The sequence below is a fragment of the Populus trichocarpa genome, chromosome 10 (genome assembly GCF_000002775.5).
Source record: "Populus trichocarpa isolate Nisqually-1 chromosome 10, P.trichocarpa_v4.1, whole genome shotgun sequence".
In the NCBI taxonomy this organism is placed as follows: domain Eukaryota; kingdom Viridiplantae; phylum Streptophyta; class Magnoliopsida; order Malpighiales; family Salicaceae; genus Populus; species Populus trichocarpa.
Genome location: NC_037294.2, coordinates 20,810,848 through 20,831,111, shown reverse-complemented (window position 1 = coordinate 20,831,111; position 20,264 = coordinate 20,810,848). Strand labels below are relative to the sequence as shown.

Here is a 20,264-nt window from a genome sequence, read left to right as displayed (position 1 = left end):
ACTCCATTGATTACTTGACAATTTGAAAGCCATTTTGGTTTTTTTTGTGCATACCTTTACATCTGTAGCCTATCTCTTGGACGTTCCATCATTTTTTTTTTTTTTTTTTGCAGCGATCCCTTTGCCCCCCATGGGCTGCACTGCACACCACTGTTTCTTATAGAATGCAAATCACAGGTACAGTTTGTTTTTATGAAATGTATGGTATTTCTCTTATATATATAATAATATTTTGAAACCTCGCATCAGAATCCTACAGAGTCCAGCAATTGCAAACAAAAAAATAATAATGCAGAGAGAAGAAAACACTCTAGCCAATAAGCATCCATGGATTCACATTCGTGTAGCCATCGTCATTATTTCATAGGTCGCCATCAAGCTTGCTTGCTTGCTAGCAAAATATATTAAATAGATTTTTCGGGTATTTGTAAGAGACACTCCTAATCTTTAATTATTATCTCCTGTGCTGAAAGAACCGGGATACAAAGAACAATAAAGGTGTTGCTCCCTTTTTTGTCTTTTTCTTGGAATCCATCTTCCACTTTTTTAATTCTTTAATATTTGAAATTATTTTCATAATTATTTTCTATTTTTATTATTATTTAATTTTAAAAATATTTATCCTTTATTATTGTATCATTAAATATAAAGCTGTTGAATTCAATGAAGTTTATAATTTGAATTACAAGTTTAGCAGATTAATCTATAAAATTTAAGTAGATTCAACATATTATCATTTTAATTTTAAAAAAATATTATTTTAAATTTATTTTTTAAAAATCTAACCATACTTTTTATTCATTATCCAGGTTATTTCTAGATGATTAACTCATATCAAAATAATATTTACTTAGGTTAATTTTACACACGAGCCAGTCAAATAATTGGATTAAAAGATTTATTGGTTAACGTTTACTTTTTCGGGTTGTGATAGGTTGGGTTCTTACATTTCTTGTACTTGCAAATTCCTCTTGTTCTCACCAACTTGCCTGGTTGCAGTGGAAAAGCCTGCTTACCACCCCCGTTTTATTTTTATTTTATTGTGGTTGGTAGGGTGCTGCCATTGAAGTCTTCTTTGCCCCCACCTCCTCCTCCTCATCCACTATAAATTTCCTAAATATGTCTACTGGTCGAAGTTTATTTAATTATCTGAAACAATATAAATCGTTCACTAATTAATTTGACTTTAATGTTGATTTTATGACGCTAGCTGATTATTTATGCCATGTATGGTGTGCTGTCGCAATCCTAATACCAGTAATTACAGTGCCATCTGTTCGATGTTATCTAAATTGGAGGGAGCTGCAGCAACCACAAGGCTGATATAAACTAAAAAAAAAAAAAAATTATTCAGGATCAAATAAAACAAAATAGTTAGTGGCCCTAAGGCCAGGGACTTGTCTTTTTCTTTTTATTTTTAGAATTTTCTTCTTCAACCTTTTTTTTCCCAATTTCCTAAAACCCAAAAGTAGTTGAATTGATGGGGTGCTCGTTAATTATGATTTGGTCGTATTATTTTTCACAACCTCGTCACTGATCGCTGGACATATCATTTAAAATTATTAACAACTATGAAATCTCTACTTACAAATAGCCATTAAAAAACAATTAATTTGTGTGTTTTATGCTGGACTATTCGCTCGATCCAAAAAAACAAATATATATATATATATATATATAAAAGGAAAAACGTTGGATTCAAACATGAAAACTTAGCAACTTAGCTAGATCCATTTCCATTGATACTATTTTAGAATGGTCTTGCTTGATCTTCCAAAGAATCACGCGTACAAACCAATTCAAAGCAACTAGCTAGTTTAAGGTTTGCTGTTTCAGAAAGAAATATCTTACATGTTTCCCATGATCAATTCAGCATTACACGTGTTATCATTAACCTCTTGAAAAAAATCGATTGCCTTTTCTTTTATGGTGTTAATTAATTAATGGACGATTGCTCATAATAAAGTCTTTAATATGAGCAATAGTAATAAAAAAGACAGAAAAAAACATATTTATTCGAAGATAAATTTACACAAATAAAATAAATATGTTTACATGGTACAATTCTTCTAACAATTCATGAGCGTACTCATGATCACAAGCAAAGTACCTAAGTGTAGTGTTTAATTTTTCCACATTAATTTCCTGTTGTTTTTCTTATTGTTTCTTCTCATCACCGTTGATCGTAAACTGAGATTTGCAGTCAACCATTGACAAGGTTGAGTGCTTCAAACACGCGCTGTTCTCGATGAATATTGTTGATAATATTGACCAATTAACCAAGTCCAAGATTGACAAAAGCTGACAATGAAGGTTTCGTTTTTATTTCTTAGACGTGAGGTCCTGGTAGATATCCAGCAGCCTGCGTCAATTAAAAAAGATACATCAGAGTGGAGAACACCACAGTGCATATATTCTTTAAGAAAATGGAAAAAAAAAAAAAAGGAAAATAGGAGCCAGGAGTTGTTGTGGTTATACCGGTCTTGTTCACCACCAACCACAGTCGTGGTTCTCATCCAGGGAGGGTAGGTGAAGACAATGAGAAAATCATAGAGAGATCAAGCTTACAGGCTTTACTTAATTTGTCAAACTCTTGGATAAGCTACACGTGTGCTTGGTGAGAGCCTCACTCCATACACATAATATGGTCAAAGTGAACTTAGTCAAGCTTATTCTTGGACAAATTATTGGAAAAAATTGTTTTAGTTAAAAATATATTAAAAATATGGAGTAATACTAAAAAGATAATAATTTAATATTTTTTAAAATAAAAAAAACTTTTAAAACATATTAAAAAACAGAAACTACAGAAACTAAAATACGCGGTGATGCCGTTGGAATTAAAATCAAGCCACAACCCTCAATTTGAATTTTTTTTTTTTGATTCGAGAAAACCCCACCTCCCGGAAAACACACTTTGTGGACCCAGGTGAGCGAGTAAAACCCCGGCTGTCTCAGGCTCTTACAAGAAGTGCACGTCCTGACTCGAACTCAAGACCTGCTATGCAGATCTCAAGCCCTTTGCCATCAAACTACGCCACTCAATTTGAAATTAAAAACCCTAATCTTACTTAATACATCCCTTGTTGAAATTGCAAACAGGAAGAGGAGCATACGGCGAAACCAAGAAAGCAGGGGACTCTCCAGCACAGCTTGGAAACAGAGGTGCAACTCTCATATTACAGTGTAGGACTTGTGGCAAGACAGGTGGACAAGCCATGTGCCTCTTAGAGGACACTCGAGAAAGTGAATTGAATGATCTCTACCGACCATTTGGACCAACAACTCGAGTGTTCGCTGTCACTGGTTTGAACATAGGTTTTGGTTGTGTTCATCTTGTTAACAAGGAAGATATTGCTCGGAGAGAGCCATCGACAATCTCATGGATATGGCTATGATAATCTCGTCCTCAAAGTTGAGTGGTCTGCAACTCGCTAGATCAAAGTAGATGAATTTCCTCCATCAGAAAGTTTTAGTTCTAGTGCTTTAATTATGTTCGTCCTGGCATCATGTTCGTTCTTTTTTCCAGCATGCTTTTGCGAAGAGGTAGGTGTTGCCCTCATCAACCGCTCCTCGTCTCTTCGTCAATAAAGACACGAGAAAGAAAGGAAAAAGATGGTGATAAATATTTTACCAGACGGGTTTCAACAAAAATAGAAAGATAATTGACTCCGTGCAATCTGGTTAGACAAAAAAGTCGGATCGAGTATTGATTTGTTTTTTGAAATGATATTATTTTTATTTTTTTAATAAATAAAAAAGTAAATTTACCTGGATTAGCCTGTAAACCCAAGTTTAAAAACAATTTTAATATATTTTTTATTTTGTGGTTAATTAAATTCACAAACTTTCCGAAGCACTGAAGAAAATTAGAAAATGCTTTGCATGTTTTTTCCATTTTTACATGTCTGCATTGACAAAGCACGGCACGAGAGGCTTTCCAACCAAATGATAGGCAGCACAGCAGGCAACTACCCAATTCAACCAGATGCTCCATAAATTTGCATCAGCTTGTTACGTGGATCTAGTGAAACCCTACAGCTTTTCCTTCTTGTTTCTGGACCACAATATATTGGGCAAGGACATCGAAGCAGCTGTCACTAGTTAATGTCAATCAAAAAAAAAAACTGATTATATTTGGTATTGGGTAGCGGTTATGATTGTGATTTGAAAAAAATTATTTTATAAAAAATATTTTTAGTTGAGGTTGAGTTGAAAAAATATATGTTTGGTTAAAACTGTGGTTGAAATTGAGGTTGAACAAAAACTAGTTTAATGTATTTGGTTAAGAATGCTTTTGAAATTGAGATTATAAAATAATTTATATATATATATATATATTTATGGCTTTTAATTTAAATATTATAGATTTAACTATTGCTATTACATCATGAAATAAATCATACTTGATATAAAAAAAATTATTGTTTTATTAAACTATCTACAATTCCATTATGTACAAAATTCATCCAACAAAATTATGTAAAATATTATCAGGAATAAAATTGAGATTACAGTACAAGTAAATTTAATTCAACTTAAACTATTTTTTTAAAAAAACAAAAAAAATTGTTGTTCACATGAACAGTGAGAATGAAATCAATTAACTGCACTGGTTTTTTTAAAAAAAAGTTCACGTGAACAATGCGACAGGGAAACATGGCTCCACTGTTCATTGGAAAGCACCACGAAAGCAGCAAAATGCTGCTTCTCCAAACCTGCGGCACGCCAGTGAAAGTTGGTGGGTCCTACCAAGCAAAATCACAATTTTTTTCGTTTTCAAATACTGATATGTGTGGCTGCGGGTGAACCTCACCCGCAGCCACATTACCAAACAACATCTAAAGCGGCACAAATGGCATAAGCTAATAGCTACTTGAAAAATAATTTAATAATATTTATTAATTATATTTTATAAAACAAAAATTTTCTCAACTTAACAAGAAAGTGCGAGTAGAAAATAAATTCTTTTCAAAACTTGAATTTTCAGACTTATATATAAAAAAATTATTTTAAAAAATCTTATAGATAATTTTGGTCGAGCCACTCGTGAACTCTAAGCCTAGATCATAAAAAAGAAATATTAATAGAAGAACATGCTTACATTTATTAAAATAAAAGAAATGTAACAATTTAATTGAAAATATTTAATATGTATTTTTTCTTACGAGTGGACATTTAAGTGATTGAGTCTTACAATCCAATAACTCTATTTTTTTAATAATTACCTAACTTGGAGATGTCTCTTCAAACAAAAAGAAGAAACTATGAAATATCCTTTTCAGACTAGCAGAGCAGGACCGACAGCACTGACAAGACCCTCAAGGCTTCAGGCTTCAGCTACTTCTGGCCTCTTGGTAATAACCATAGATTGTTAGCAGTCCGTCCAATAATACTTTTTATGAGTTTTTGTCTAACCTATCAAAGAGACCGGACTAGTTCTTTCTTTCCAAACAAAGTGGAAAATTACAAAATTACTCCGATGATGATGATAATGTATTTTTTTTTCCTTCACTTTACAATTAATTTTTCAACGATTATATTTTACACCTTTAATTTTAAAAAGTGTGGAAAATACCTTTTACAATGGAGGGTTGATGCCAGAACCAAAAAAAAAACAAAAAAAAATATTTATTAATTTACAAAAATATCATTATACTTTAAATAATAACTAAGAAAACTTTTTTCAAAGATCTTCCATCTCAGGAAAACCCATAGCTTTTCTCAAAATGCCTGATCACATGTACCAAATAGAACAGAAGATGCCAGGACTCTATATAATGATTGCTTTTTTCGGAAAAGTCGCTTTGTGGTTTTAATTTTTTTTGTCGTGTACAGATTTGCTGGTACAACTACCCAATTCAATTAGAGGATCCTTAAATTTGCAGCCCCGATTCAATTAAATGTCCACATAAAAAGAATATTAATAGAAGAACATGGCTATATTTATTATAATATAAGAAATGTAACAATCCACTTAAAAATATTTAACAGATAATTTCTTTAATGGATTGACCTCTGGATTTTAAAGCTAAGATCAATGTGGAAATTTTACTTGAATAGCATAATGTTATTATGTTACCTGATTTTATACTTGTTTGTTTTATGTTTCATAATTTTTTAAAAAAATATTAATTTTAATGTGCTAATATCAAGAATAATTTTTTAAAATTAAAAAAATATTAATTTAATGTATTTTTGAGCAATAAATATTTTAGAAAACAACTATTACTATACCATAAAGATCCTCTTTTTTATTTTACTGTCTTTATTTATTAAATAAAAACATTATGATACATCCAAGATTCATAAATCATGTTTTGAATTATTATTTATTTTTTTAACCCTTGAGAAGCAAGATGAAAGGGAGAATATCATGCCTAATGATATTAAACTTTTAATTCTCAAGATAATCTTAATTTTAATGGTAATCGATTTTTATTTTTTTCAGAAAATTTTATTCGTAAAAGCCGCTGGGTGCTACGAACTTTAGAAGGAGAAGGGAGAGAGAAAATCGGCATGGGCTTGGTAGTTAAGAATATCAGTTGGATTTATTTGGATGTATTGGGCCCAGGGTCTTATGATTCATAGACTGGCAGGCCCGTTTACTTGTTGGTAGCTCAATTTCTCTCGTTCCCGTCATCTGGTGGTCCTTGCCCATTTTTAGACTTCGATAATGGTGGCTTCTACAGTCTCCTTTCATCCCCTAAAATGCAGACCCACAACTAAATGAGTAATAAAAAAAAAAGTGTGCCAAAAACACAAATTATTGTAATAGTATAATTATTATATTGTGCTTCGGCTATTAAGTCTTTAAAATTGATATAATTGTTTTTTTTTTAGCAAATTATAGAGGGTTAATTTGGTAAAACAAATTCATGTGCATTAAAATTACTCATTTAACACTGGAACTAAATAATCCAATGTTTACCGCTCCACATTTTTGTATTTTTAATTTTTTTAGAATAATATAATTATTTTAAAGATAAAATTTACCGAGCTGATTCTTTACATTGCTTTTATTATAATTTTCAAGAGTACTCGAGGGTGTTATTGTAAATTATATTTATTAAATGTAATTAAAAAAAAACAAACCTGTAGTCCATTGAAATTTTTTTTTGTTAGTTTATTTATTATTTTTTTTATATTATTTAAATAACCTTCTAAACAAATAACTTGGAACTTAAATTTGTTTTTGGAAACAATTTTTTTTTTTATGTTAAAAAAATTTGCTCAATCTTTAACCAATCCTTTCCTTAATCAGGTCAGCATTCTAGAAGAGTATGAGAGAGAAAAAGGTGCCGTAATTAACACGATTAAAATCAAAACAAAACTCTGCAACGAATAATAATAATAATAATAATAATCTTTCAAAGGATAATCTATCAAATCCATTTAATTTCATTTAATTAAATTACGACCGAAAGAGAGAGAATCAAGTCAATGAAGTCATTGCTTATGCCATTTTGAAAAACTAGGTGCCAAGTGAAAACGAGAGACCATTTCAATTTTCTATGTTTCCTGATCAGCTAGGGCTGAGAAATCTTATAAATATTTAATAATATTATTATTATTTGAACTTTCAAAACAAATTTTTTATCTTTGAACTTCAAATTGCACGCTTGGAGCAGAGTCGGGCAATCTTCTTCCTCCAAAAAGCCACGTGTGATGTTGAATTTACTCTTAATTATACATGCATGTTGGATGATTTAGATATAATATAAATATTTGAGTTTGAAAAATAACCAAATTGACTATTTTTTTCACCATAAAGCGAAAGGTAGAGATAATTGAGGTGTTGGCATAAATTAACTTCTCTGGGAAGGTAAATAAAAGAATAAATAAAAGGTTGATAATCACGTAAGAACATCTAGCAAGATGGGTCTAGATGTTCCCAAGTGACCATGCATCCACATTTAAATTAAAATATATTCACAAAAATTATTTTTTCAATCGAATTTGGGTTTGATTCATTAATGTGAGAATATGGACTTGGCTTACATGTGATTTGTTAATTCATGTGACAGCAAAAGAAAGAAAGATTTAAAAAGCAATAAAAAATCAAAGATGCTTGATTAATTAATCAGGTGAAATATATAATTTAACGTGCATGGCAGAACTTAAGCCCAGGCCAGGGCTATTAATTATATTCTTGGTAGCAGGGAAGGCAAAGACATATGATAAATTAGTTTACAAGATCGAAGCACTTACAATTTAATATAAGTATGATACACTTTTTCATAAATATATTTTATAAATCAACCAGCGTCTTCTTCAATTTAGTTTTATGTGTAAATCGTGCGTTTTTTCCCTTGAAAAAAATTGCTTTTTTCTTCTTACAAGAAAATGAAAAAAATAATATAATGTTTTACGTTGTAATTGCCAATATTTAAAATATAAGATATAAATAGATTTAAAAATAAAAGAAAAAACCAGGTGCGCGCTTCTAGAGATAGAGAAGGAGGACTGACAGATCAAATTGAAAAATTGGAGATAAAGTTGAAAAATTATAGCACAGCTAACAGCTCGCCTAAATCCTTGAAGAAATTTACTTTGTTTGTTTTAGCTGTGGATGTTGAATTTTGAGTGGAATTCATTAAAATAATTTAAAAAAATAATAAAAATTAATTTTTATAGTTAAGTTTGGTGTATAATTGGATTATACTTAACCATAACATCAACCACAAAAGCTAAAACAAACGTGAAACCTCAAACAAGCATAAAATTATATAGAAATTTTTAATTGTTAGACTGGATGTGAGATAAGAGGGTATTAGTTATTTTTTAAAATATTTTTTTATATTAAAATAAAATATAAATATTTTTATTTTAAAAAAATTATTTTAAACATTAGAAATCGATTTAAAAGTATAAAAAATAATAATTATTTTTTTAAAAAAATCAATTTTTATAAAACAATACAATTCCAAATAACGAATCAGTCCATTACTCCAAGACAAGCTGGCCAACAACTGCAAAACCATCTCAACGTGCCAGTTACGAACTTTCGTTGGGAGAACATCACAACAACAAATGATAAAGACAACTTTAAGGATTTTGCTTTTTTCTTGTCTGTCAGATAAGATAATTACGCCACAATCGAATGAATCGTGTTTAAGAATAAAGTTTCCAGCTAGAAAACATTGTTGATTTGTCTTGGTCTTTACATGCAGTCCTAGCAAGGTCGATGTTTCCTAACTCCCGAATCAACCTTGCTTTCTCTTCTTAGTTCTTCCTCTCCTTCTTGCCTACATGAAAGAAAAACACAGGAAAAGGAAAATTATACTGTGAATTATCAGAAATAGGCCAGAATTTATCTTCTTTACAACCCATTTTGATGAAAATATGAATATTCCATCAAGGTTTGGTTTCTCCTAGCTTGGTCATCACGCCATGCGCGCAAGAGGGTTTAATTCATAATATAATCTTAATTATAAATTAATAAAGTCGATTAAATAATATTTTTATAATTTTAAATTTATCGATTTATAGAGATTTAACTATAGATACGACAATCAAAACGGTATTCAAGGCCTGATGACTTCAAACTATGCACAAATTCAAGTGCTCGTTATTCCTAAAGTTTATTCAATTAAAATTAAAATTAGATGTAATATTGCTAAATTCATGTATATATTCTTGCTTCTTTTTTTTTTTCTTTTTAAATATGTATAGGATTTCATGGAAGACTCGCCAGCCATTTCAAGTCCCTGCATTTCAAGTATTTTTTATACCAATCTCTTAAGAATTGTTACTATACCCCCAAAATTTTCAAAATATCTTTATAATATCCTCTCAACTTCACAATATTTCAGGCATGCCCCCCAACAATTTATTCCATGCTCCACCGCTATGGTAAGATTTAAAGTCCGTTTGGTATATATTATGGCAGCAGTTAAAATAATATTTTTTTTGTTTTTTAAAATTTATTTATGATATCGATTATAAAATGTAAAGAAAAAATAATTTAAAGTGAAGAAAAAAATAAAAAGAATTAAGAAAAAAGAGAAAAGAAGAAGGACAGAAAAGTAATCAAAAGGAAACTCAGGAAAGTTTTTTTTTCCTGAAATAGCTATTTTTTTATTGGTAGAAAATACAATGTACGTAGACAATACAAACTTTGGACAGCTTTTATATTTTTTTTTCCAACCAGGTGTTTGACGAAAAGAAAAAAGAAGAAGGATAGAAAAGTAATCAAAAGGAAACTCAGGAAATTGTTGAATAAACAATGCTTAGGCACTGATTCACAAGAGGAGAGAAGGACACGCAGAGTTTAGTTTAGTGTTTGTCTGTCTTAGATTTTGAATTTTGAAAGCAAATCAGATTAACAAATAGTTGGCGACAACGTGTCTTTCTTTTGTTGTTTAATATCGAATTGCTTGGCGCTTTTCATTTACTCTATCGTTGGCTCTCTCTCGCTTTCTCTTCATGCATCCGTTACCTTTCCCAGTAAACACTATTTTCCCTTTGATTTTCTCGCCCAAGTGATCACTCCTTGATAAGTATTTAATGTTGTCTATGTTGTTGGTTTTTGTCGAGAGAGAGATAGAGAGATCATGGGATTCTTGAATGCGTTCTTGGAATTTCTTGGTTTTGGAATTGGACTTCCTTTTGGTCTCTTGATTGGTTTCTTTCTATTCGTTTATTCCAAGCCTAAAGATGTTAAGGTAATTGATCATCATTATCTATCTATCCATCTATCTATATGTTAGTTTACTGTTTTCTATCTATCTATCTATCTATCTATCTATCCATCCATCCATGTTCTTAAGGAAATGTTCTTTGTTTGATCATTGTTTTACTCTGATTGATTATGTTTACGTTGTCATCTGAAAGTCTTTCTTTTTTGGTTAATTAATGTGGAGGAGTTGCATTTCTTTACGTTAAGAAGATTCTTAATGTTCTGTGGTTGTACTTTTTTATGAATTCCAGTTCTTGAATGCGATGCTGTGTTCTTTAGCACCAAGTGACATTGGATGCTCAATTATTTGTAGATTGAATTGTGATTTTTGTTTTGGTGGGGGGCTCTTATATGAAAGAAGAAATAATATTTTTTGCTTATTTTTTTTTCCTAACTCTTCCGGAATAGTTGAGAATATGGTGCATTGACACGAATTAATTCTTATTTCCTCTTTGTTATTCACATATTATACTTATGATTGCTTTGCAATTTGCTGTTGTTTAACTTTGTTGATTAGGTCTAAATTTAAGTTGAATATGACTGCTTATACTTGTATTGTGGGTCTGCTTTGATTAACTCATCTGTTATTATTTATTATTTGAGACTGGCTTTCTGTTCTTTTTCCCGTGTAAATGTGGCATCAATCTCCGAAGTTTGGCAAATTAGACCATCTTATTAGTTATTACTGCTTTTTTAGTTGATGTTTCCTCTCAAAACACTCAAGCGGAGTTGAAATTATGTTACATTTCATGAAATTAAATATATATATAAAAAACTAGGATACTTTGAAGTAACCAATTTTAAAGTTCTCTGTAAGTTAATGGTGATCGGTTCACTTGCAAGCAATGCACTGAGGTTTCCTTTGATTTCATTTGTTTCTGATGATTTGAAGGCAACACAAGGCCTTTTAGTGTATGCTCAAAAGGACGCTGGTTGAAGTTGGAGAGGTGTGCTTGGTAATCTTTGCTTAACATGCGTGCCATTTTAATGTTGGGCTATCTAATGCAGGATCCAGTGGTCAGGCCACTTCATGAGTTAGACACAGATGCTTTGCTAGATATTCTACCAGATATCCCGTTATGGGTTAAATGCCCTGATTATGAACGAGTAAGTACTGTACATTAGCAAGGCCGATTCATGAGTTAAAACACTATTTTTCGTGTATTTATTATTGTTTGTGAGTTAAATATTATCTCAAAGGTGTCAATGTCTTGATTGTATTTACGCGATTATCACAGGTAGACTGGTTGAACAAGTTTCTCTTGGATATGTGGCCTTACCTTGATAAGGTGATTTGGTAATTAAACTTGCCTTCATCTTGTTTAAGCATTTTCAGAATTTTGAGTTCACTGTTACATGCAGGCAATTTGTGCAATGATAAGAAGTACAACAAAACCTATGTTTGCGGAGTATATTGGGAAGTATAAGATAGAAGCAATTGAGTTTGAGCATCTAACTCTCGGAACTCTTCCTCCTATAATTCAAGGTAGGTTCTTCATGGTTCTTGTGATGTTGATGACTGAGAAATTTGAAGATCGAAAGCCAGTTGAATAGCTCTCACTACAGACACATTTAAACAGCGTAGGAACATTCAGAATATTTTCTCTCGTTTCATTTTTGCATTGTATGTGATCGATCATATTCATTAATTGGAGTGCCTCCATGTTGCTTGGCTTTCTAATTCCAAAAGTGAAGAATCTTGTGTGTGAACTTCAGCGAAGCAATGAAATGAACGTTCAGTTAAGTGGGAGAAAATTGCATCAGAACTTTTGATCCTTCTAAGTTCCCGGACTTCTTTTACTTTTGGTGGTGGTTTATAATTTTTCAGGTCTTAAAGTCTACGAAACTATGGAGAAGGATTTAGTCATGGAACCAGCAATTAGGTGGGCTGGAAATCCCAACATCGTTTTGGTGCTACAATTACTGTCTGTAAGACTTAGATTTCAGGTCAGAACAGCCTTAAGACAATCTTGTTTTTCAGAATTATAGTATTGGTAGTAGACTTCATGCTTATAAAGAAGATGCATGCTTCCTAGTAGACTGACAGTGCTTCTTTGCAGTTAGTTGATCTGCAAATATTTGCAGCGCCACGAGTAGCTTTGAAACCTCTCGTGCCTACCTTTCCATGTTTTGCAAATATTGTGGTGTCCTTGATGGAGAGGGTGAGAAGTGTATTTTGGTACAGTGAGGTTTTAACTTGATTAAAGGCTGATGACTAAATATCTCTTATGATCATCCTCTACTGATTTATCTGCAGCCTCACGTAGACTTTGGACTGAAAATACTGGGAGGAGATGTTATGTCCATACCTGGCCTTTATCGATTAGTTCAGGTGCTGCACTTGTAATTCTTGTATATGTGGAGTTAAGCAATAATACGAGTGTCTACAAAATGGATCATCGTTAAGATTCCTAGTATTAAATAAAACAGTTAGATGGGGGGTTAGAATCGACTAATTGTTCTAGTTGCTTGCAGGATATGATCAAAAAACAAGTAGCGAGCCTCTACCTATGGCCCCAAACTCTCGATATACCTGTCATTGATGCCTCAACGTAAGTTTATATTAGATGGTAAACCTGATATGATTTTTTAAGCTATCCATTCTTCCAATGAATTTAAGTTCCATATATATAATATCATTTGCTTCACCTGTGCTATTCACTCCAAAAAGTCATATTACTGGTCTACTCTCAATCTAAAGATCAGATAGCTGAAGTTGGTCGCAAATAGGGCTTCAAACAACAGTTTAGATTCTCACCAATGTGATTATACATAATTCATGTTTGAAATATTAGAATTCGCTTTTAGACTAGTAGAAGGCCTGCAGAACTTGATTTAGAACTTTTTTCCTGAATTCACACACAATTTTCTATGAAAGTCGATATTATTTTCTGATTATATTTTTTCTTTAGAATGGTTATAAAGAAGCCTGTGGGGATACTTCATGTGAAAGTTGTGCGCGCAAAGAAACTTTTGAAGGCTGACATCCTGGGAACTTCTGATCCATATGTGAAACTTTGCCTGACTGGAGAAAAGCTCCCGGCAAAGAAAACAACAATCAAGAAGAAGAATCTGAATCCTGAATGGAACGAGAACTTCAAGCTTGTTGTCAAGGATCCTGAATCTCAAGCTCTTCAATTACAAGTGTTTGACTGGGACAAGGTTTTCCCTTAGAAATCTAAACATTGATTCTTTATATTCTCGGTTCTCTGACATTATTTCATCATCTAAAGAATCCTTCGAAGAACTGATAGATAGTTGTTTTCTGGTTCCTTTGAGAACAGCATTCAAAAGAACTTGTCTGGTTGAGTTTAAACTTGCATTTCATTTTGCAGCAGGAATTCAAAACTTGTTAATTTATTTTGTAGGTTGGTGGTCATGACAGATTAGGAATGCAGTTTGTTCCCCTGAAAGTGCTTACCCCCCGTGAAACTAAGGAATTCACTCTTGATTTGCTTAAGCACACAAATATTTCGGACTCTCAGGACAAGAAACAACGAGGGCAAATTGTGCTGGAGCTGACCTATGTGCCTTTCAGAGAAGACAGTATCGAGTTTAGTGGACCTTTGGATGGAAATGATAGAAGGGGAAGTGCAAGTGGTAGGTCTTCTTCAGGTGACGAATCATTGAGTGGAGCAGGTTTGCTCTCAGTCATTGTTCAAGGAGCTGAGGACGTAGAAGGGAAGCATCACATTAATCCGTATGCTTTAGTCCATTTCAGAGGAGAAAGGAAGAGAACTAAGGTGAACTTTCTTCATTATAATAAATATTAAGTCCACTCCTGAATCTGCGTACATAGTCTAGTCTTTATATTGTGTTTACATCTGCGACTTCGTTTCTGCAGATGATTAAAAAGACTCGCGATCCACGCTGGAACGAAGAATTCCAGTTTACTCTCGATCAACCTCCCTTGCACGAGTTGATTCGTATCGAGGTCATGAGCAAGCGGACAAGCTTTAGTTTCCGATCAAAGGTACAAAAAAACATTAATTTTTTCATCAGCATTGTTGTTTTTTCGTTGTTGTTTCTTATATTGTTGGTGGTTTTTTTTTTTTTTTTGTACCATGAAGGAATCATTGGGGCATGTGGAAATCAATCTTGATGATGTTGTGCACAATGGACGCATCAACCAGAAATACCATCTAATTGATTCGAAGAACGGAGTGATACATGTTGAGATTCGATGGAGTACAGTTTGAGAGATTGAAGAGTGTAAGGTGGATGTGACATTTTTTTTTTTTTGGAGAATACACAATTGAATCAAAATTACTGGACAGAGGAGAGAAGTGAAATATTTGTAAATGTAACACAAAATACATAATACATTTGTTCTGTTTTGAGGGTTCCGAGGGAGGAAAGGCCCAGGAAAAAAAGGCCTTCACTTGTACATAGATACTGTATTGTTTCAATATTCTAAAGTGATATGCAAATTTTGATAGCAATACTTACAAGTCATTATTGAAACACCAAAATTTACAAAATTTTGATATGCCCCCACGGTGGTCTGATAAGAGATGGCATGGGAACCTGGGCTAGAGGCTTCACTTGCTTGTTCTGTGGAGTATTCAGAGCCTTTGGTGGAATCGGATTCTTTGGAAGCCATTCATTTATCCTCCAAGGACTGCAGTGGTCGTTACCCTCTTTGGCATGTTATTAGTGATAATAGAGTGCTGCTCAATTCATGGCCAAATCAGGATATCATCAACCGGTGACGAAGTTGGCCTGGAAGAATCCTTCTCCAGGGTTGAGATAGTTGCTGTTTGCTAATAGTTCTGAAGTGTTCTTTGTCAGGCCCTGGGTCTGTTTTACTTTTCCTTAGCACAAAAACAAATTAAAATAAAATAAAATAAAGAGGCACTAGGGCACACCTTGATTGCTTCCCTGGTAAAGAAGATGGTTGATGATTGCCACAGCAAAAGGGCAGTGTAGCTGTGCTGTGCTGTGCTGTCTGTAAACTCCTTTTAGTGCTTAGGCTGTGGTGGATGAACAGTAGAAAACCTATATATAGGCATAGGCTTGTTACCTGTTACAAGCCCCAGGGGACAGGGAGCTTGCAAAGGCCTGCCAATTCCAATGGTTTGTCCAACACAAAGAGTTGTGTAGGATTGATTGTTCGCAGGCTTTGCAGTCTAGTTTCAACTACTAACAATTTAACTCTATAATAATATTGACAAACTAAAAGCGATCGTTTAAAAAAACATAGAAAAAGGCTATTTTCATAAAAGATTCTTCTTATAGAACTGGAAGCATTGTTCATAGATGAGAAATCTATACGAACAGCAACACGCATTCAAGTTTGAAGCTGATTGAATAGATAAATTTGATGAATCAATGTTAAAAATTCAAATATTAGACTCAATTAAAAAATAAAAAATCACCAAAGGACTTATTTTCAACAACTTGATTTAGTTTTAAAACAGATCTGAAAGTTAACATGGAGCAAGATCAGATTAAGGTATAGAATTCATCTAAGTTAATTCTATTTTTTTTTAATAATTAAAAAAACTTTGTTTTGATAGTTTTTTTAAAATCAATAATTTTAAATAAATTTTACTCGGATAGCAAATTAATCTGAATTTTTAAATGAATCAAATAAATAAATCAATTATTTTATTTTATTTTTAAACCCAAACTCATTTAAACCCAATTCAAATCATTAATGAAAAGCTAGAGGAGGAAACCACAGCTCACAGGTTACTAAAGTACTAAAATTTAAAACAGGTGATGATGGGCCAGGCCAGAAAGTAGGGTTTTTTTTTTTTTTTTATATTTTCGACGCCCCCCCTTTTTTCCCATAGCAACCAGTTAGTGACAAAGTGTTCACACTTAAACGAACTGCAATGTTTTTTTTTTTTTTTTTTGGAAATGTTAATAAATGATATCTTGTGATTTAATGATATGAAAATTAAATTATACTCTTAATATAATATTGATAAATATGTCTACAAATATACTTTAAATCACTGCTATTAAACTTGAACATTTTCATTAGATCGATACAGTATGTGAATCGGTCTGGGTTCATTAAAAATTAGAAGAAATTAACCCATTAAAAATCATTTAAAATTTTTAAAAAATTTATAATGATATTATTTTGATCTTTTTAAATAAAATTAGATTAATTCACTTATTCGTGATTTGAATATTGTCTTGGATTAACTTTCAGATCAAGTATAATAATTATGATTATGATTATTAGCTTGTTGTACAGTTAATTAATCCGTTAATTGAAGAAAGAAAAGGTGATTCTATAACATAATTAATTCTTGAAAGCTTCTAATTAATTCACTCCCATTGACATGGGAGAAATATTGGTGCCGAAATGCTTTACACGTGGAACGATAAAGAGGCCAGACTTACATGATTACACAAGACATCACTACAAAGCTATCCCTACAGTACTGTGAGAGCACTGAGAGTTCTTTGATGAACCCTGTTCTCTGGCTAGAATTCGGAAAACCCAATGCCACCATGCAGCTGACATGATCACTTGAAAAAGTTAATTGCTATGATCATTAGATCACAAAAGAAATTCATACGACTCCCTCTTTAGCTAGTTGTGTGATAATTATAATCATCACTTGAAAGCTCTTCGTTTATATCTCTAGCTACCAATTAATTGATCTCACAGTGGGAAAATCCCTTTAGAAGATCCATACAAAACTCAAGAAGCCCTGATTGAAGGAGTCATTTGGGCAAACTTTTTATCTATAAATTAAAATTATGGTCATGATTAAGCAAGATATATACAAGTGCACGCTAGCTAGTGTCAAATGATAGTGAAAGATTGAATTCACAAAGAGAGTTCTGGATCGACATGATCTTAATTAGCCATCTGGGCCCTTGAGAATGCATGGATTAGGTTTGACTTGCTGATGACAAACAGCGGAAAGATTTCATGTGACATCATGATTTAAGGAAAGCCCCCCACTCTGGATAGTTGTTTCCCTGTATTGGATATGCATGCATGGCTAGCTGGAGCCTTGATTATATATATTATTGTTTCAAGTAGTGATGATGCTTAGGAATAAATTTGACTTCCGATAATGTTCTTAATTACTGCTGTGTTGATGATAACGATATATTTTTCTTTAAGATGATGTTCTTACATATATATATATATATATATATATATATATATATATATATATATTCACTAGCATATCCCAAGAATAAATATTCTCGTAAACACTAGTGAAGTTTTGATATAATCAACTACTTGTGTTTTGCACATATACGCCGCCCTGCGCAAGACGAGAATATCAACGCAGGGTGAGCAAACCTAGCTAGCTAGCTTGGTCATATGATATTGTGTTTAGGGTTCCAAAACACTTGAAGATTCTTCAGTAAATTAATTATATATATATATATATATATATATATATCCTATTATAAATTAATGGGACGAAGACAAGATATTAAGTGATGGGGGACTAGCTAGTACTACTACTGTGATTAATTTCTAAGTGCAAGACATCCCATTGCTCTTAAATCACCTCCTAAGTGGGAGGCACCATAAGAGGGAGAGGTTCCCTTTGTATAATAATAGAAATAAAGGCTACAGCTTTCTCGTTGACTTGACCCAGAAAGTCTGGCAAATTTAGAGGCAGTAAAGGGAATCCTATCCCGGCACCCGCAAATGTTTTTATGAGGATTCTTTGTTAATGGATCTCCACTCATTGCATGGAACTCTTCATTACCCTCTCTCTCTCTCTCTTCCATCTCTAACAAGTTGTGTGTGTATGTGTGGCATGTGTGCTCTTAAAAGCAAGGGTGAAATGAAAAGGAGTCACCGTCTTGGTTCCTTGCTGGTGTTCTTTTGTGGGGGATTGGAATAACTTTTGCCATTGTAAAAAGATAGAACATTTTCCTTTTAAAAGGTTGTCTTTTAAGAGTGGTAAAAGTCTGTGGGAACAGGGAACTCCACTCAAAACTAGTCTCTTAGGTTAGCTCTCGAGTCTAAAGTCTTGCAGTTGTCTTTTCTCTCATGCGGTGTTTTTGGCTACGCTGATAAAGCTTGGTTAGTGCACTCTCAGCTACTGTATATCACCATTTGTTTCGTGCCCCAGTACCAAATTACCTTTGAAATTCATCAGAAAACACCAACTCCCAATTGGAATTGGAGAGAGATAGTGATGGAAGATCAGTACCGTATTTAATTTCCAAGGAGAGAACAAAGTTGCCTGTACTATTCCAGAAATAATGGGGGCATGCACACGTTGGACTCAACTCAAATTGACTTCTATTGGTGTCCTTAGAATGATTTATAATGGTCCATTGAGGGAACATATGCTCAAGAATCCTCCCCTAACACATGGTGACTACTTCTAGATGTGTTAGCCTCGGAATTATAATTTATAATGGTCCATCAGGGAACCTTTATATATATATATGCTCTAGAATATATCCTCCTTTCTTTCTGGTTTAGCTCCTCCTCGACACCATTCTATATTCCCAAGATAAAAAAATAAAAAAACACCACTCCCTGTTCCTTTCAAGCAATCCTCTATATATTTCCATCATGGTATGTAAATCTGGTTTTAACTAAAGGATAAAATCATATCACAACACAGTACTGTTCCGTCCCTTGTCACCGATTAATACCTTAAATCAAGTAAGAAATCAGACTGAGATCAATCAGAGCAAGCGGGAATTGATCATTAGAGTCAACAAGACCGGCCATGCGACGGTTCTGGTCTCCAAGAACAGTATGCACAGACCATGCATCAAGCTAAGGATTTTAGATTTATCGATCAAACTAAGCCAGCGAATATAAAATTCAAAATACATGGCTATATTGAAAACTCCCGAGAGATCAGTTTTTGACCATTGAATCCCAATTTTTGAGACCGTCTTGGTTCATCGACCAAGGCTTTTGTACATATTAAACACACGTCCCAAGCTTGGCATACTACAGTTAATAACGTATATAATATTCAACTATCACCACCAAAATTAGGGTTAGTCTATTGAGGACAACGATAATATTAACGTATATAGTCTATTGAGGACAAAAGTAGAGTTGAACACAAAATTGTTATCTAGAAAGTTCAACATTTTTTACCGCCATTTTACATGTATTTGTTATCCATAATAAGTTAACGTACAGCTATACTACCTTTTCTCTCAGGCAACGGTCAATTTAATTTCTTCTTACTTAACTTTTGTGCTAAATCTTTGAATTAAATTAAGCAATATTGTATATACATATTCCAATTCAATACGCTGGCTGACTTGGAGTCCCAACGAAATACAAGATCAGCTTGGAATTGAACTTCTAGATTTTCAAGACCTTTTCCATAGTATTTTAACCGGACCATATTGAAGAATTCAAATGAATTGAATTTTTAATTTCAGGCCGCATCGATCATTTGAATGGATTCAAATACATTATCTAGCGATCTAACTCAAAGCACCGAATTTGAATGCCAGAGTTTTATTCAAATACATTTGAATGGATTCAAATACATTATTCTTGATGATTATCCAAAAAATAAAAAACCAACAAAAAAAATTCACCATTTCAACGAAAGTTTTAAAATCCAAATCGCCCCGATGAGTGAATCTTAGTTTGGAATGGTTT

The 20,264-nt window shown here is 32.8% G+C and overlaps 1 protein-coding gene and 1 long non-coding RNA gene across 7 annotated transcripts; one reads left to right on the top strand and one right to left on the bottom strand.

The window, feature by feature from the left end:
• Nucleotides 1-10,164: 10,164 nt before the first annotated feature.
• LOC7463439 (synaptotagmin-3) lies at nt 10,165-15,123 on the top strand. 6 transcript variants are annotated; one of them, XM_002316340.4, is made up of 12 exons: nt 10,165-10,667; nt 11,690-11,788; nt 11,920-11,970; nt 12,044-12,167; nt 12,510-12,628; nt 12,742-12,843; nt 12,939-13,007; nt 13,157-13,233; nt 13,594-13,843; nt 14,050-14,424; nt 14,526-14,654; nt 14,752-15,123. In XM_002316340.4, exons 1-12 carry the CDS (start codon nt 10,557-10,559, stop codon nt 14,878-14,880), a joined length of 1,635 nt encoding a protein of 544 aa, XP_002316376.1. In that variant the 5' UTR covers nt 10,165-10,556; the 3' UTR covers nt 14,881-15,123. The 6 variants fall into 6 exon arrangements, with proteins under 6 accessions (XP_002316376.1, XP_024465442.1, XP_024465440.1 ...); XM_024609674.2 differs by having other exon boundaries at nt 11,574-11,788; nt 12,939-13,013; XM_024609672.2 differs by having other exon boundaries at nt 10,166-10,667; nt 12,939-13,013.
• LOC112328810 (uncharacterized) lies at nt 14,965-16,042 on the bottom strand. The gene is made up of 2 exons (XR_002984015.2): nt 15,550-16,042; nt 14,965-15,481 (listed from the first exon to the last, which is right to left on the bottom strand). It is a non-coding gene; the product is annotated as an uncharacterized LOC112328810 (long non-coding RNA).
• Nucleotides 16,043-20,264: the final 4,222 nt, after the last annotated feature.

Excerpts from the sequence above, each read along its gene's own strand:
- LOC7463439 (XM_024609672.2), top strand. The coding sequence starts at position 10,557 with ATGGGATTCTTGAATGCGTTCTTGGAATTTCTTGGTTTTGGAATTGGA. Across the intron at positions 11,971-12,043 it reads TGTGGCCTTACCTTGATAAG|GCAATTTGTGCAATGATAAG; the intron begins GTGATTTGGTAA and ends TGTTACATGCAG. Across the intron at positions 12,844-12,938 it reads TGGTGTCCTTGATGGAGAGG|CCTCACGTAGACTTTGGACT; the intron begins GTGAGAAGTGTA and ends ATTTATCTGCAG.